This window comes from Plutella xylostella, chromosome 26 (genome assembly GCF_932276165.1).
Source record: "Plutella xylostella chromosome 26, ilPluXylo3.1, whole genome shotgun sequence".
NCBI lineage: Eukaryota > Metazoa > Arthropoda > Insecta > Lepidoptera > Plutellidae > Plutella > Plutella xylostella.
Genome location: NC_064006.1, coordinates 4,094,038 through 4,112,383, shown reverse-complemented (window position 1 = coordinate 4,112,383; position 18,346 = coordinate 4,094,038). Strand labels below are relative to the sequence as shown.

Below are 18,346 nucleotides of genomic sequence, written 5' to 3'. Positions count from 1 at the left end.
TTTACGTAATATGTATATTTACCAGTCGTTGAAGATACATAGTACACACCTTGGGGAAAAATGCCTTAACTATCCCCGTTTATTTTCCATTGACTCCTAAGAGCACGTCAATGTATTAAATGTCCCACAATAAAAGCAAATCGGATTGCATTAACCCACAAATGTTACAGGACTAATTTGTCAATGAAGCAAAAAGTACCCATCGTTTTCCCTTTCACAGTGCCACAAACTTATCTGTTCCGGTGACAGCTCACATAAATGTTTAATATTTCTTAATTCCAAATGATTTCAAGTTTGCTCGTATTGTTAATTCGCTCTAATCTCTTACTAAACTTTAATATACAATTCATTAGTAAGTAATGAGATATGGATCAATTTAGTTCGCTCTCACCGGAACAGATAAGTTTGTCGCACTATACGTATTTTTGACGGCGGCGTTGTGATCGTTTGGTTTTTGGACTTTAGGTATGATACAGGAAGTTACAAAAAAAGGTAGTGGTTTTAAAAAAATTAAATCCCTTATTTCCCTACAGCGTATTGTTTAATTTCAGACGGGAAACTCAATTTCTTCATGCTTTTATTCTAATACATTTGCTGTATTTGCTAGCCAACAACATCAAACTCAATTTACGTCAAATCCCAACCTGCAGTGGGGTCACTCTATATGACGAAAAACTAAGTTTCCGAGCGCTCCTGCGCGAGCCACGACTCTATCTCGTTGTATTAAACGTGCCGATTGCAAGGCTCTCGTTCGTTCGTTTTTCGTCAGTATAGAGTGACCCCCGAGACTTGGTGGCCGCAGCCGCAGCAATATCCTTTGGCAGATCTAAAAGCTATTGAATATCTGTCGGCAGCCACATGGGTTGAGACAAGCTGGTACTTGAGGTTTATACCTTATATAGGTATAACTTCGGCTTACCACCGCGAGCTTGGCTTAACTTCCATAGGGTTCGTAGTAAAATGTGAAAAGAATTTCAATCATCATCATCATCATCATTAACAGCCCGTATCTGCCCACTGCTGGGTATAAGCCTCTTCCCTATCACGCCATCTCTTCATGTCCTGTGTGAGTCAAGTCCAGTGTCTACCGGCCACCTTAACAATGTCATCAGACCATCGGGCCGGCGGTCTGCCTATTCCTCGTTTGCCAGTTCTTGGCCACCACTCTGTGACTGCCCCAGTCCACCTGCCGTCGTCCCTCCTAACCAAGTGTCCTGCTCATCTCCACTTTAATCTTGTGATTCGGCTACCCACGTCATCCACACGAGTTTTACGTCGAATTTCGACATTGGGCACACGCTCCACAAGAGAGAGATTTCAATGATATTTAAGAAAAAATATTTTAATTGATTAACCATGTAGCATGAATAGCATGATACATGATAAAGGGAGCTAGAATAATATTATTGGTTTTTAACTAATGGTAGCCATTTTGACCAATTGCTGAGTTAACTTCGAATAAAAAACTGGCCCTTAGTCAGATCTTAAAATTATTCATAAAACGGGATCATTGCGGACGTCGCAGTTTGTCTAGAGTTTACAATAACGTATTGTAGAGCTACATTATACACACATCCAGGTTCACGTTGAATGGAAAAGACATTCTAAGAATTGCGGTAGAGACATCTTGTTTTCTTTCTTCTTTTCTGTTGTATTTATTACCCACTAGATGTTCATGCGAGCTTCGCTTCGCCTTAAAAAGTTTTCCCGTGGGAATTCCGGGGTAAAAGTAGCCTGTGTTCTTTCTCAGGGTCTAGACCATATGTAGGTACTTATACCAAATTTAATTCAAATCCGTTCAGAAGTTTTGGCGTGAAAGAGTAACAAACAAACAGACAGACACAGTTACTTTCGCATTTATAATATTGCTACTTTTTATCCCGGAATCCCCACGGGAAAACTTTTTAAGGCGAAGCGAAGCGCTAGGGAACAGCTAGTTATTCAATAAATTACACGCATCTTACAGTTGACTACTGAAAGAACCGGAGCCTCGGGAAGTCGCAAAAATAGAGAGAATACTATATATAACTCAGTTTTAAGTCGATCAGGCTCAAACCGCAAAATTCTGAGTTGAGTCGAAACTGTATTAAGGGCCACTTGCACCAACATTTTAAATCTACATTTAGTGTTAAATTTCGATATCGTGTCAAATTTTATATGGATTGACGTTTCTTAAATCGAGATTTGACGCTAAATCTAGATTTAAATGTTTGTGCAAGTGGCCCTAAAGGTGCTTCACGAATTTCCAAATTCGTAGAACAAAAGCTGTCGATATTTACATATTTATGGTTTAAGTACTCTGTAAGCGCCACATTTGTGTCACTCACACTGAGTTGCAGAAAGGATCTTTAAGTTAATGTCGGCATTAAATGTATTGTTGCCTTGCTTTGGCAGTATACGGACAGAAAGAGACAGACATAGATTTAATGTCGACATTAGCTTAAAGTCCCTTTCTGCAACTCGGCATCAGTATATCTTTCAATTTTGTGAAAGCACTGCTGGTAAAGGGATTTGGTTGTTTAGTACCTAATAATATGCATAAAGTATTAAATTACTTTCCTACACACCAAATAAATTTAATTTAGATATGGTAATCTGTATTTTTACACTTGATAATCCCTGAAAAATTCGGAAAAGCCTCATGGTAAAGTTGGACGTGACGTCACTCAATTTTAATTGGTCACGTTAACACAACGGAGGTTTTTCAAACATCCCGAATAAATTTTCGAAGGCTTGACAAAAAAAGGTTTTGCAGCCGAATTATACGTTCGAGTAGGTAGTATTTCAGTGACTTATGTTATGATACCACATGATAAGTACTAAAACACATAATTATTACTTAGTAGCTGTTCCCGCGCACTTCGCTTCGCCTTAAAAAGTTTTCCCGTGGGAATTCCGGGATAAAAAGTAGCCTATGTTCTTTCCCAGGGTCTAAACCGTATGTATACCAAATTTCATTCAAATCCGTTCAGTAGTTTTGGCGTGAAAGAGTAACAGACAGACAGACAGACAGACAGACAGAAAGACAGACAGACATAGTTACTTTCGCATTTATAATATTATAAGTTAGGATTTGTATGTATAGTAATTTACCAGATTACTTCAATAACTCCAAAACAATATTTTACTCGTTCATCATCATCAGCCAATAATCATCCACTGCCTCCATAAGCCTCCTTGGGAGAGGCTTCAAAACACTCGGTCCTCGGCCTTCCTCATCCAGCCACTACCAGCTACCCGCCTAAGGTCGTCAGTCCAGCGGGCATTAGGGCGTCCCGTTTACTCGTTAACCAGGAGTTAACATTCGCTACAAAATGTTCATTCTCTGTTCAGTAATTTTACGAAAAGGGTTGTCGCATGAATTTTAATTTTTATACCCGGTCGTTATTGTTGAATAGGAGATTACAAATCTAATAACTGTGTCATCTCTGTTTAATTCTGTAGGTAAGTGTTATGTATGAAGCAGACTAGCACTCGTTTGTCTGATAGAGATTTTCATGATATTTATTTCTTTATTTTTTATGCGTAGAAAGTAGGCAGAAAACTTTTAAAGCGGAGCAAAGCTCGCGGGCAACAGCTAGCATATTATACTTAAATGCCTTCATGCTACTCCTCATGGTTGACGCACAGAATAACTTTCAGTTACTAGTCGAGGTGCAGACTTACCACATAAAGGTCTGGAACACAATAAATCGGTGGAGCCTCACTCAAGTCGCTCACTTCCAAGTTTATCGCCATCTTAATTTTTCCCGCCGCCGCAGCACATTCCGCGTGACAAGGTCGCTAAACTTATCGCGTAGTTTGATTGGCTATCACAACTTGTCCACAACTTCACAATACTGACATGGAGGTGGAAATGAAGACGGCATTTTAGAGTATCGCACCATACTGGTAATTGGCCGTTTTTTTAGTAAACTATCGTATGTTTGTCAACCTGCCTGAAATTACATTTATTAGGTATATAAAAAAACCCTTTTGTAGTAAAGCCTACTAGGTACTATAGTACTACACTAACTGGTGTAAATTTCAATAAGCAACCTTACGTTGATGTCAACATATTTTTTATTGGTTATAAATTATTTTTTACAATATTATTGTTTAGTAATATATCTACAACATAATGAATTCATAAAAATACTTAATAAATCATATTTAACAATAACAGTAAAAAATTACACTTATCTATCATTGTGATGTAAGTTAAAATTATATCTATCAAAATCAAATGACATAATTTACGTTTAAAATACTAAACTAGTTGCTTCTCACTCCTGCGTCCATGGCGTAGACATATTCGTTGTCAACCCAAACTCCTGAAGATTCAGTAATCAACAGCTGTATGAATGTGAAAGCTTTTGAATTTCACGGTAGGCTTCACTTGCGCATAGTTTGAGACGAATACTTCATAATGTAGATAGAATAATGTATTTTGTTATGGTCACATACACAAGCAAGTAGGTACATGTAAATATAGATGGATAAAACTTTAAGTCTAGCATTTACAGCATTTAAGACAAATCCTAAATTGTAAATAATAATATAGCTATACCTACGAAGCTGTTTATAGATTTATAATCACACATGATATCTTCCTCAGATTACATAATTATACTCACGAGCAAAGAAAAAGTTCCAGTTTCAAAATGTCGACACCAAAATGTTTGGAACTTTTTCTTTTCTCGTGAGTCTAATAGTGTTACTTGTATTCGCCTTTGATTATATAAATTCTGTAATACCAAGAAAATCTTAGGCTAAAGGATTATGACTGTCCTTTGGCATATCCTCACATTTCTTTCCCAATTCTATTTGAATGTCTTCGAAACTACGGTTCTTCGTTTCCGGCATACAAAAATACACGAAAACACACAAAATAAGTGTGAAAACTGAGCAAGCCCAAAACACGGTCGAAGCACCGAGTATTCTCATCAATGGGGCCAAGAACAAGGATGATAGAAACACGCCCAGTCCTGATATTCCCATAACAAAGGACATCCCCAACGCTCTGCCTTGGTCGTCGAACAACTCGGACATGTACCACATGGATATAGAGCCACAACCTGAAACAAAACGATACTGAGTATTAATCATTTAATTTTAAGTTCGGAGGCCTAAAATCAGAATTAAAATTCCAATAACATTTTTCATACGACCGTAAATCGTGGTACCGTACCACTACCGAAATATTACCATTTCAAAATCGTTAAGCAGCGTGGCTAGCCAATCAAACATCTGTCAGGTCAGATCCATAGAAATTATGTCAGTTTTGACAAGCAAACGACGCTAAGGATTGTTATGATCTGTGGTGCCACTGTCTGATGTGGGCCTCCTCTAAAGCTGAGGCCAAACCTGCGCGACCAAAGCGACTGCGAAGCGGGAGCGTTTGGCCTCAGCTTTATACTGGAAGGGTATTGGTGTAATCTCCACGGTTGGCAAGCGGATTTGATATATCACAGAGCACAAAAAAATACATTTCATACACAAGATCTGCCGTGACAGGACTGGGGGTCAATCCTGGAACCCTCGGCATAACAGTCAGAGCCACTTTACTTTGACTTTACAGTCAAATTTCAATATAAGTACTTAGGCCCTGTTTCACAATGTCTGGTTAGTGGCTACCTGTGAGATAAAATACATGCTGTCACTCTCTGATATTATTTCTTTGACAGTGACAGCATTTATTATATCTCACAGGTAGCTTCTAACCAGACATTGTGAAACAGGGCCTTAGTGTAATTAACATAGTTTTGTTTGTTTACCTGCACTATAAGAGCATATAGCTAACACCAGTGATGTGATTGGCATCCAATTCAAAGATTTCAGCACTGGATTTTCAGTTTCTAATAGTTTGAAGTATGTCCCTAAGGATATCTGAAAATTACGCCAATATAAACGAAAAAATACTTGAGAATAATTGGCCACATAATCTGCCCAAAAACAGACAGTTGTGAAGATAGAAGTCTCGAGTGGAGACCGTGATAAGATAATCGTACATTAGACAGTAATATTATGCCCGGTTTCAAAACTATATCTACCGATAACTGAGAATCGGTTACTTTACATCCCTCGCTATGTTTGCCTGTTCACGGTCTCCACTAGTTATTTCATCTACATAACTGTACTGTAGTAGGTATGTATCTATTATTTTATGCTTTCCATCTCACCTTCCCAATGAATATTCCAATAACAGTTACTATAAGAATAGGTCTTCTTCCAAATTTATCAACGACAAGTGCGGTTACAATCGACGATGCTAATTGCATTACAGATATAATTACTGACGCTATTTCCGATGAAATATTAGTATTTGTAGCTACTAGTATCGGCTGTAGATAGTACATGACAGCAGAATGTCCCGTTAACACTAAAAGAGTACAGTAAACTGCTACTAAGCCGAGTGTTTTCAGTATAACTTTGTTTTTAAGTAAAGTTTTTATTTTCGTTTTTCTTTTGGGCGTACACTTTTCATATTGGTTTAGCTCTTCCATGGCTTTCTGATCAGATGCTTGGAAAAATTTCAGTGCCTTAAGTGCCTCGTCTTTTCTTCCTGAAAAAGTAGAAAAGCTTAATTTATATTTATAAAATTAATATAAAATAGGAAGGAATTTATCTTTAAATTTCGTTATTAAGTATGTGCCTAAATTAATGAGTATTATTCACCTTTTTTGTACAAGAAGATGGGACTGTCAGGCAGAAAATACAGAGGAACACTCAGAACTACAGTAGTCACTAATCCTAAGACGTTTAAGTGCTCATAACTCATGAATGGTCCAACAGAGTACATGAGGACCATGCCAGAGACAGTCGCCAACTGTAGTCCCATGGCCACACTGCCGCGAATCTCTTTCTGAAACATTGTACCTACCAATTAAAAACTGTTTTTTAATTAATCTCAGATACTAAATTGACAGATTCTGAACGGTTCATCCATAGTCGATTGTCCAGCCATAGAACGATAGGTACGTTACTAAATCGTGGGACAATCGACAGTTAATGAACCGTTTAGAATCTGACAATTTAGTATCTGAGATAAAAAAAACAGACTTTAGTTATTATTGCAATAACCCTGTAAGTAAGTTGGTTGAATGAGGAACGCTAAAAGAGATAAGGAAGTACAGAGTGTTGTGGAGCTATGTCCACCTGGGGACAATAACAGCCTTGGGATGATGATTAATTAATTAAGGAATAACCTTTCTTTTTAAAAGGTACACGTTTTATTTTCCATGCATTCTGAATAAACATTGAATTAAACTTCAGTTACCATCTAGCAGCTGCAGTAATACAGGTTACCTACACGTGTTTCATTTATTAAGACTGACATTAATTTGCGTATGTATTTAATGGCATCCAAAAATATTCAACAATTGAATAAATAACGCAGTTAAACGGAACAGACATATTTAAATACCTAAATATAGAAATTGGTTTACTTACACTGGCAATTTCGGTTAAATACATAGGCATAGCACCTAAGGTAAAGAAATCAGCTGCACCTTGCAATATCCTGCCCATAATTACCATCCACACTTTGCTACCAAATATAAATACCACATAAGCAAGGGTTCTTGGTATAATAGATAAAATGATTGAGTATTTCCTCCCAATCCTATCGACCATTGGAGTGAAGAGGAAATATACTGAAAAAGATAATAAATTTGTATGTGTCACCAATTTTATGGTCTTCGGGTCACTTGGAACAATGTGACAGGTTGCCCACACCCGACAACTCTCTCAGCACAAGCGTGCCCAGTTAACACCAAACTGGGTAAGTGTGATCGTGAAAAATAACATGAAGGAGGGGCCAATACCCCTGCAGTGGGTTGACATAGGCTGAAGATGATGGTGATTTTCACATAGTAGTTTAAATGCCAATTTCTCCATAGTCTGTTAGAGCATAACCAGGCATTAGTGGTTGACTTTTGACACACCTGTCAAGAATTTTATATGGAGATGAGGTGTAATTGATTAACCGACCCTGGTCGGTTAGATAACCGACAATGGAGAAATTGGCACTAAGGCAGTAAACGGAAATAAATTGTCATCAGACCGGCCAGTCTCAACTTACAAAAGAAATACGGTACCAGCATAGCAGATACTATCCACGAGCCTTCCTCTTCTGTGATTGGTCGAGAGACTACGGTGCTGTTCGCGTCCTGGAGTTTGACCAATACTGGCGAAGACCAGGTTAGGTCCATCCCAGCACCGATCATGTTTAGAGTTGCTGAAAAAAAAAACACCATTATGGGGGCCGATTTTGAAGGAACTAATTTTAATTTAAGCAATGTCTAAACTTCAATTTGTAACAATGGAAATAGATTTTTTTAGGCAGCTTTTATACAGCCAAGAAGCTTTAGGGCCGATTTTTCAATGGTGAGATTAAATGTTATTTGAGGAACAAAATTGTTGCTGTCACTGTCAATTATTCAAACATTCACACGCGACAGCATCAGAATTATTACTCCGATAATTTTTATCTGACTATTGAATAGAAAAATCAGCCCTTAATAAAACTTTTAACAGATCATTTACGATGATATTTATGTGTTAAGTATCCGAAATAAAATAATAGACTTTTTAGTTTTTTTCAGTTTTGCAATTCATTAGAAGAGAGAAATAAAGAAAGAGAGATTTTTTTTATTTGACACTAACAGCAATCATACTTATAATTATAAATTGTATACTAAACAGGTTATAGCTATAAATTTTGTTGTCCGCCAAAAAGGTGTCTACTCAGCTAATGCAGTACAGTAACTATTAAAAAACTTACCTAAAATTACACAAGCATACTGCCGAAAGTATGCACTATGGAATACTTTAACTTCCATTTTCTATCACATTCACAATATCCACACCCTAAAAATTATAAAACTTTATGTCTGTATGAAAACATACATCGGAGTACATTCGCTTGTAAATATATACATTTAATTAGGACATAATTTATATTTTATCAGTTACTTACTATTAAAATCAATTGTATGTACTTAAAAACACACTTCACATAGGTATCAATAAATAGGCACTACGTTACTGTACCAGCCTATGTTAATAATTGCCATATTATATTTGCATTTCCATCATTTGTTATTATTTTATGTAAATAAGTACAAATAAATGCAACGTGCAACGTTCTTCGTATCTTACTCGCATATTTTACTGAAGGTATTTAATACACTACTCTTAGGTATATGATTTTGAAAACTTTTGATTAGGTACCTAGTTAATATATTTTTTTGTTTTCTTATCCATATAAAATATATAAGTACAGTACTTATTGTGTCCGAAAATGACCCAATTTTTCGTCTCTAGAGGTACCTACAAACTCATTTATTTTTGACCATGTCGATAATTACATTTACATCTCATCATATCAATATTACATTAGGTATTTTCTTATTAAGTATTATTATCAATGTTTACCGCCTATTTCTCATTATCTGGATAAAAGTTATCTGTGAGATAAAATACAAGTCATGTTGACTTATAACTTTCTGTTATGTTTTAGACAGGGACAGCATAGTTACGTATTATAATAAAATTATGTTTTATCACACAGGTAAACAACTTTGATAGATATTTTTTGCTCATTTATTAGATTGACCACCATTGGAGCGGTGGTAGCTCAGTCGGGTAAGCGCCCGCTTCTCACGCCAGAGATGCGGGTTCGAATCCCGGCGCTGACATGTACCAATGAGTTCTTTTCTGAATTTAAGTACAATGTATACCATCGCTCTTACGGTGAAGGAAAACATCGTGAGGAAACCTGCATATCTAGATTTAGCACATCCTAGATATGTGAACCCACCAACCCGCAGTGGACCAGCGTGGTGGGAAAATGGTCCAAGCTTAGGAAGGCAGTTTAGACCTTGGGGATATGCACAAAGGTTCCATTCGAGAGAGCCAGGTGCAGGTACTGTTACCCCCACAGAGAATAGAATAGAATAGAATAGAATAGATTGACCACCTGCGTCACTTTGCAATTAACAGCCTGTTTGGTAGCAAAAAACAATGAATCTTCTTTCTCTTGACACGAAAGTCACCTAAATTTCCATTTACTTATCACTAACTTTGAATTTCTACTAAACTAAGACTGTGCAGGATTTAAATTGACAGTAGAACTGACAGCCGTTTATATAGAGACGGCCAATTCAGCGGAATTTTGTGATTTAATTTTATTTCAGCAGATATGCCACGACTATCGGTAATGGGACTCATTAAAATTTAATTATTAATGACAATGACCTAGGGTAAACTACCCAATTATTGACACTTTAAGACGAGTTGTCTGCAAAACTGGCCATAAATACGCATAAAATATTAGTATTGTGGTATTTTTTTCTGTAGCGGTTTCAGGTGTATATTCATTTATAATATTTTTTACAAAACAATGACCCTATAGTGTTAGTTTTTTATTATCAGCTATAAATTTGAAAGAACCCCGATTTCCCAATTATTGACACGCGTTTTCCAATTTATGACACCTCCTGTACCAATTATTGACATGCTTGATATTAGGTAATAAAAACCGTTTTTAACAGGAATTAAACCTTTGGGAGGGTACCATGGGTCCGGTTCTCTATTTGGTATATCACGGTGATATATTGAAACACCATAAGTGTCACATACCATAAGTCGTCAGCTAGTTATCTGACATACCATATGTACTACATCTAATACTGATGCTAGCAGACTAGTCCCACTGAGTTAGGCTGCTTCGTCTCATGATTTCCTGGGCATTTCTCAAAGGTTCCAGCCAGTGCGTCCTGCTGCTGATGCCATATGGTTCAGAAACGTGGTCTCGGCTGGGCTAACAGGTCCACTGATATAAAGTCGTAATGCGGACTGAAATGGGGTAATCAATCCATCAGAGAACCAATGTGAGATGCCAATAGGCCAGCCACCCAAGAAGAAAGACAGTTGGAGTAATCGAGTTCTCGAGTGGAGGTAACGAACAGGCAAGCATGACATAGCACGCCTTTTGGCCATCAGGACCAAGGCTGATCTTAGACATGTACCTGGTAAGTAGCTGCTGGAAGAGAAAGGCCAAAGAAAAAGTGTGGTGTACCTTTGTCACATCTGTATTGATGAAGACATCATGAATCATGAATATGCCTCTGATATCTCCAGTTTATGCTCGCAGAACTACACGTAGCATCCTTGAGGGTTGGCCTGTAGATAAACATGTTCAAGACTAAGGTGTAATGTCCAGTGTCCCAATCGAAACGAACGATACCGCTGGATATCATTCAATTTTGTGAATCTTAACACCTATCTTGATCATTGTTTACCCACCGGGTCAGAATCCCAGTTTTAATAGATTACGAGGTGGATTCAGCTGGGTGGGAAGTGTGCAGGACACTTTTGGACAGGCAAAATGATGACAGGTGAAGGTAGAGCAGTTGGCAGGCCACCTGCCACTGATAGTCAGACGACTTCGTATAGGTTGCAGGAAGGCAGTGAGAAGTGAAGCAGGAAAAGTTATTTTTTGAGTATATGTAAATATTTATCGTTTATGAGACTAATTATTGACACTTTGCCTATATATAGACATGTCAATAATAGGGAAATAGATTACTGACACTATGTCGATAATTGGATTTCACTGTATTGACACTGTGTCATGAATTGGAAATTCGTGTGGGATAAATGATTAAATAGTGTTAACATGATCATTATAGGATATACTACCGGAAAAAGCAAAAATATTAACATGAAAACAAAAAACATTCCTTCCAATTATTGACCCAATATGTCAATATTAGGAAAATATACCGAAAGTGCTACCTATAATTGACACCACCTAAATTCAAAGTTATAACCGAAAATAAGTGGTTTTTGAGGTAAGAAATGGAAAAGGAATTTTGTTCACTTTTCAGTCCAAATAACAAATTTATAATTTTTTCAAAGAAATACTAGCAAATTTCTTCTTAAAGTAGCCACTGTCCTTTGCAAAAAGCGATCCAAGATGGCGGAATTTGAAGAAGCAACGGAGAGGCACGAATTGTCTATGTTTTATTGGTCAGCCATTGCTGTAAAAAGAACTGCCGAGTGTTACCATTACAGAATAACTATTACTGCTGCATTCAAAGATAAATATCACTAAATAGAACGAAGCGTTGTCTTGTTTTCTTTAATTATTCCGCGCTGTGTCAATAAATGGAGGGGTGTCAACAATAGGGTAGTTTACCCTATTGTTCATTTCAAACTCTGTATACGTGATTAGTTATACATTAAAATTAAAATTAGCAATCTCTATTTGGCTAAAGTATCTATAGCCGCTAGAGCAAAAAGTCATTTTCCTTACTTAACTCGTAAATTAATTCATTGGTATATCTTAAAGAGGTATTTCTCAAACTTATTTCGATTAACTTGTCCGCAAAAAATGGTATAAGTTACATGGAAAATGGAATTTTTGTTATTTTCAACATTGAAAAGTTTTGACGAAGACTGCAAAACTTGGCCAGACAGTCTGAAGTTTATATCCTTGTAATACTTTCATTCATTGCTATCTATGGAAGAAGAATACTAGCTATACTGGCTTCCTCAATAGTATTTTTCATTGATATGTCACCGTGAACAGACAGAGGATTATTCAGTCCGATAAATATCAGTCGCTGACTTTTCAGACTTCTGAATATTTGCAAAAAAAAAGTTGAATGTTCTTTATTCACCTTATAAACTTTCTTGGTTTATTACGTGATTTTTTTAATATGAAGAGTAGAGTTAGAATCCTGAATTTCTCAAACTCGTTTTACTAAAGTTGTTTAGAATGATGAGATCACCCCATTTGGATTTATTTTGCAACGCCCTGTATAAACAACAGTCAGCACCGAAGTGCCATAACGATTGGGTGAAAATGAAGCAAACATTTTAGTTATGTAATTATGTTTACAGTAGGTATTTACTGTATGCAGGTAGGTAGTAGGTACGTCATTATTATAGTTGTAACATTTAACAACCTACAATCAAAAGTTTCCGTTTAAAACGACTGTGGATTTTCACCTTAATTTTCGACCGAGACATTTACGATTTAACCAAAAACTAGGAATAATGTTAGTACTTTACAAGGTTCATTTTCTCCATCCGAACACCTGTACCAGTGTATCTCCCCATAATAGGTATAATATCAATATTCTATTGAAAACATCACATAACTAACTTTTTATGAGAGTCTGTAGCTACAGGATAAAATTTCTCGTAAAGGTGAATTTTATTCTCTCACGTAGGTAACAATTTTGCCGTGCTATGATGAGTTATGCATAAAGACAATATAGTTTGAATTTTATGAACTTGTTCAGGATCAACACATTTGACTACGGAGGTGGGAGTAGCACTGACGTATATAATAATATACTTTAGTTGCATTTTGAGTCTAATATCGTGAGTATATTTTGTAGGGAGAAGACGTTTCTCGTGATATCTTTGCGCTACGAAGTGAGCGTTTTTGGATGACACGCAAATTTTTTATGTTCAGAGCCTCTAGGGTTTTGCAATTTTTAAAAACGAAAAAAAAATTGTTTTCCTTTAATTACTGTATACTACTTACATTTTCTGTCAAAAGTTTAATGATAGTTTCCGCTAGATTACAAGACGTACAGTACTAAATAATTATTAACTGTTCCAAATTCCATAAGTAAGTAATTACTAAGGTCTAGTTAGTACTAGGTCATATTTTGAAAAATATATGCCTACATGCTACAGCATGTCATTGTATTCCCACAAAAAACAGTTTCCATGAGTTTTCTGTAAGTATATAAATTAATAGATAACCCTATCTTCATCGCGATCAAGCATATAATTAATATGCCCGAACGAATCAAGCAGATAAGATAAAAATGAAAATATCTTGGCATTTCCAAGAACCAACCATTAAAATTAATCGAAACGTGTCATCCGGTTTAAATAAAGCGGATATAAATTTTAATATATAGGAATGCAATATGCCGACGTATCCTTTCGGATTCGTACTGATGCCGCCGCAGCGAGTATTTCGTATGGCAGCTAGTCATTATAATCAGTTCGAGTTAGAATTTTGAGTTCTTCTTCAAGTGCCTCTCCACTATTGGAGGTTGGCAGTCAGCTCCGCATACTCTTTTCCTTCTCTTGCCAAGTGAAATAAGTAGGTCTTCAACACTGACAGTTCCTGTCCATTCCCTAATGTTTCGGAGCCACGACTTCCTTCTCCTTCCAGCACTCCTTTTACCCTCCACCTTGCCCATCATGATAATCTGAAGTTTTTTTTATTTAGAGAGTCCATTAGTATTAGTGGATGAAATGGGAAAGTCTTTGTAATGTAGACGTGGTGGCCCGGAAGGATCATTATCGCTTCTGAAAGTAGTTGGGGTGTCCCTGAAGGGTCTTCAGCGGGAGCCAACGACGCTGTACTGTGCCTAGGATTAGGCGGCCTCTGGCCTGTCCACCAGAGCGGAGCGGGCTAGCATAGCGGTGTGCGGGGCAATACCTAATCGTCCAAGGAAATTGCATGAGGGCGGTTTTTGTGCATTTTCATCGGATTACTACTACTACACGCACACAGGACAGAGATATTATACAGGGTGTTGCAAAAAGGGTATACTAATCCGAAAGGGATCCATAGTAAAAAGTCACGTGGCCAACAAAGTTTTATGAAAAAGGTTTTTTTTTCGTGAATTTTCGAACCTGTACAACAAAAGTTGTTCAGAATGACCTCCTGAATCACCCCCTTTCGGTTTAGTATACCGTTTTTGCAACACCCTGTATTATTTCCTGGCCACAACAGACGACGTCTCCTCACCAGTTTGCAGCGTTATTGCGCCGCGAATATCTACTGGATAAACGTCGCTGTGAGAATCTGTCTAGGTAGATGGCTGTGTTCCCCTCGCTTAAGCTCGCTTGCTTGCTTAAGGTTGCAAGTGATAGACTCCCGAAAAATTACTTTATTGCCATATAGAACTGGTACTTACAGAAAGATTTTTTTTAACTAATATTTTTTCAATTCCTTTTAAAAGAACCAAAAATAATATTATGAATTTTGTGTCATGAAGAATTTTACCAGCCATTTCAACATACCATGCCATGCAAAACACTGAGTAACTTTCATTATGAAACCATATGATCATCATTGTTAAATGTAGTAAAGAAATAAATAAAATATCTACTCTACAGTCATTTTTAGGGTTCCGTAGCCAAAATGGCAAAAACGGAACCCTTATAGTTTCCTCATGTCCGTCTGTCCGTCTGTCCGTCTGTCCATCTGTCACAGCCGATTTACTCGGAAACTATAAGTACTACAGTGATGAAATTTGATGGGAATATGTGTTGTATGAACCGCTACAAAAATATGATACTAAATAGTAAAAAAAAGAATTGGGGGTGGGGCCCCCCATACATGTAACTGAGGGATGAAATTTTTTTTTTCGATGTACATACCCGTGTGGGGTATCAATGGAAAGGTCTTTTAAAATGATATAAAGTTTTCTAAAAAACATTTTTCTTAAAGTGAACGGTTTTTGAGATATCAGCTCTCAAAGTCGTAAAAAGTATGTGCCCCCCCCTCTATTTTTATAACTACGGGGTATAAAATTCTAAAAAAAATAGAGGTGATGCATGCTAATTAACTCTTTCAACGATTTTTGGTTTGATCAAAGTATCTCTTATAGTTTTTGAGATAGGTTGATTTAACTGTAATTTTGCTGCTACGGAACCCTTTGTGCGCGAGCCCGACTCGCACTTGGCCGGTTTTTAAATTATATTAATCGTAATAAGTAAGTTTATAAATTTATCTTATTGAATACAGACACCACCAAGATTCTACTGTTATTGAACTCAGACTGTTAGCACAATATCATGAATATGTAGATAATAATTATATATTCCAATTCCTATATTAATTATTTAGCTAGAATATTTGTTTACCCAGGTGCTGTTAATGCAAAATACCTACATAGATTGTCTAGCAGTAAATAAGACAAAACATTTTCTAAATCATCATCATCTTCAGCCTAGCAGTCCACTGCTGCACGCAGGTCTCTCCCAGGCACTGGATGGGATACATAGCTTTTCACATTCAATATAATATACCAGCAACCTTTTGTTATTGCCTAAATGATGTTGCAAAAATGATACTTTAATGCTAAAGATGTTCATACATTTGAGTAGTACAAAAGTGTACATTGGTAGTTTGGTACTTCAAAACTAATATACTTAAATACTTACTCTTCTCTACGACGCATTAGCCACGGAATGGAAATGGTCTGTTGGTATATTTGTACTCTACTCCCCGGAATCGAACCCATCACCTCGCGAAAGAGAGCCGAGACTTTATCCTTTACATCCCCATGACTCTATCTGACGAATCAAAAAAAACATATTTTCAAATAAAATTACACTCCGACATATAGAATGTGTCGGACACAATTAAGTAGGTACTAAAAGCTACTAAAACTACGAGCGTATTTTGTATATTTTCAACAGAGTTAACTACAGTTCAGTTTTTCGGTATAAATAGCCTTTTGCAATACCTTTTACATAAGAGCTAGCTTTCCTTTTAATATCATTTATATGTACCCATAGGTTCTATAATAAATCTTAAACATATCAATATCTACGGCAAATGAAAGTCTAGTTTTTTTAACCATTGCTTTGCTTCTCTGATTTATATAATGTTCGAATAAATCATTTGTGGCTTTGTGTTTTAGAATGATGAAAATGATCAGCTATTGTAACCACAATCGCCATTTGTCTGTTTCACGAGTGGCAGTCAGCAGCCAATCCAATAAGATTTTAATTAATCTGTAATTAATACAAATCAGTTAAGCTTTGGATACAAAAGTTAAGCACCTATACAGGGCAAATTTTGGTACTTAAGTATCTGTAGAGTCGAAAGAGAATGACTACTCAGGGATTAATTTGAAAAAAATAAAATATAGGTACTTATATGGGAAAATTCGTCTAAAAAGTCACGTGACCAACAAAGTTTCCATGGAGAAACAACTTTTTTTCGGTAATTATCAAAACAATCAGCTAAATCACACACTTTTTGGCTTATCCCCACTTTTGCAACACCCTGTAGGTAAGTTCATCTGCCAATTTAGCGGTTGAACTATCCGTGCCCCGTGGACGTGCGGCAGACGTGAAAATCCTGGAGTCGTTAGGATCAGTTCAGCGGGTAAACCCAATCAAAAAGTTTCATAATTGCCTTCGGTGCAACGCAACGTTAACACAACTGAAATTCTGTGGATGTAGGTATAGTGGGAGCAACCTTAGGGTACGTTCACACAGGCAGGAAAACATAAATAAATAAACCTATAATCTTGTTACTATAATCCTTCTTAATAACTCGAGGTTCTATTTCCATCGTGTTACTATCTGCTCTCCTATTCAAGCCGGTCTGAGCTGTGTGACTGTGAACTGAACCTTAAATGCATCGGCAGGAGAATGATCTCCGTATGTCAAAGGAATTTGCAAAACAACGTCACTGTGAAAAATATTTAGTGCCAATTTTCTTAACTACTTAGCTCTAATTAGACAGAAATGTCTTACAAACGTAGTTTCTTTTAGAGAATGTGAATAAGATTCTCAAGTGGTCGCCTTAGTTGGTAAACTGCCAGGAATCTATCAGCAATAGACACGAGCAAAAAACCGGAACGAACCGGTTAAAATTGGCCGGATTACCGGTGGCCGTAATCCGCTCACCGGACTAACGAATTGTGTTGACGAAGTGCCGCGGAGACGCCTGCCGGTTATTGTAGTTCATTGACAGAGATTTGACACGATATTTCCGAGGCAATATTTACTATACGCATGGTGTAGGAAATGTTTTGTCTGTTTTCCGTGACATCCTATTTTGTCTTACTCGGACAACAAAATACTATAAGTACATGAACCAAAAGGGCTAGTAAGGGGCGCATTTAAGACGTGACAAAAGTTCTATGTTGCGATCGCTCTTGAGGCTGCGCGATGTGAGTGAGCGCGATGCAAACTTATGTCACGTCTTAAATGCACTCCGTGCTACTAGCCCAGGTTATTTATTACAAAAAATCTTCAGTGTAACCGGCTGCGGCTTAGAACTTGTGCACAGATAACCTGGTTCATATTTGTATAAGTACTTTACGAATATTTTACGAGACTCTGTCAGTTGTTCTATTGATTATTTGCTTATCTGTGACGGTTATAATATAACCCATAGAGAAAAAATAAATAATTGTGAAAAGAGTGCCATCTCGAGGAGTTTTTGTCATACTCTATACGTCATACTGAACAGCGGCATCTCTTTATATTTCTCAGCCTCATTGTACATACATACAGGGTGCCCTGTTGGGACACCCTGTATATATAGATATTGTTATCACAAGTAATTAACTTCAATCTA

The 18,346-nt window shown here is 36.9% G+C and overlaps 1 protein-coding gene across 5 annotated transcripts; it reads right to left on the bottom strand.

Moving 5' to 3' along the window:
• Positions 1-4,044: 4,044 nt before the first annotated feature.
• On the bottom strand, positions 4,045-9,156 carry LOC105398181 (facilitated trehalose transporter Tret1). 5 transcript variants are annotated; one of them, XM_038111542.2, is made up of 8 exons: positions 8,960-9,150; positions 8,765-8,850; positions 8,063-8,218; positions 7,432-7,634; positions 6,658-6,844; positions 6,162-6,544; positions 5,757-5,868; positions 4,045-5,057 (listed from the first exon to the last, which is right to left on the bottom strand). In XM_038111542.2, the coding sequence occupies exons 2-8, from the start codon at positions 8,820-8,822 to the stop codon at positions 4,747-4,749; spliced, it is 1,410 nt and encodes a 469-aa protein (XP_037967470.2). In that variant the 5' UTR covers positions 8,823-8,850; positions 8,960-9,150; the 3' UTR covers positions 4,045-4,746. The 5 variants fall into 5 exon arrangements, with proteins under 5 accessions (XP_037967470.2, XP_048486677.1, XP_048486674.1 ...); XM_048630720.1 differs by lacking the exon at positions 7,432-7,634 and having other exon boundaries at positions 8,079-8,218; positions 8,960-9,151; XM_048630717.1 differs by lacking the exon at positions 8,765-8,850 and having other exon boundaries at positions 8,960-9,151.
• Positions 9,157-18,346: the final 9,190 nt, after the last annotated feature.